Source organism: Bison bison, unplaced genomic scaffold (assembly GCF_000754665.1).
Source record: "Bison bison bison isolate TAMUID 2011002044 unplaced genomic scaffold, Bison_UMD1.0 scf7180017850485, whole genome shotgun sequence".
NCBI classification, from domain to species: domain Eukaryota; kingdom Metazoa; phylum Chordata; class Mammalia; order Artiodactyla; family Bovidae; genus Bison; species Bison bison.
The window spans coordinates 461-1,175 of NW_011481058.1; the positions used below are offsets into that span (position 1 = coordinate 461).

Here is a 715-nt window from a genome sequence, read left to right on the forward strand (position 1 = left end):
CTTTGGGGCTATTATGAATAATGCTGTTATGAACATTTGTGTATACTTGTTTTGTGAAGGTCTGGCTTTTTAGTGACTCAGCTGTCCTTTTACATACTGGTGATATCGTAGCTCCATAGGACCCCCCGATGGCCTCTTGTTCAGCGCCTCCTTTTTAAGGCAGGCAGTTTCCCCAGGCACACACAGCTGGAGTGGTGGAGTGGGGCTCCTTGTTCTCATGTTCAGTGCTTTACCAATTGGAGTGGAAACACCACAGGAGAGGAAGAATTAATTCCATACTGCACAGGTTTGTAAAAGCCTTGTAGGCTTTTCTGTTTGCTGTTTCTTCTGTTTGTTACTTACAACAGTATGGTCTCATCTGAAAGCAAAACAACAAGTACTACAAGTTAAAAGTTGCCTTAGAGATATTTTTTAGTCTAATATCCTCATTATGCAGAAAACCAAAACCTAGAAAAGTGATGTCACTGCTCACCCAAGATCACACTGTGGTAGCAGGGCAAGGATTGGAACTCTGGGCTCTTCACTTCTCGTCCCAGTCCTCATTGTGCCCCGCTTAGGGTGAGCGTTCCTGGCCCAGGTGCTGGGTGAAAGGTGGTGCTCTCATTTCGTGTCTCCTCTCTGATAGAATCCCATCACGGGGCTGATGTCAGCCAGTCATGAGCAGAAGGACGCCTGGGTACGGGATAACATCTACAGCATCCTGGCCGTGTGGGGT

General features: G+C 46.9%; 1 protein-coding gene across 1 annotated transcript in view; it reads left to right on the forward strand.

Annotated features, from left to right (window-relative positions):
* Positions 1-625: 625 nt before the first annotated feature.
* LOC104995021 (phosphorylase b kinase regulatory subunit alpha, liver isoform-like) overlaps positions 626-715 on the forward strand; it is a gene marked incomplete at both ends in the record, with an annotated part of 12,743 nt that continues 12,653 nt past the window's right edge. The window contains one exon of the mRNA XM_010848738.1: positions 626-706. Coding sequence (XP_010847040.1) covers positions 626-706 — 81 coding nt within the window. The remainder of the gene's footprint in view (positions 707-715) is intronic.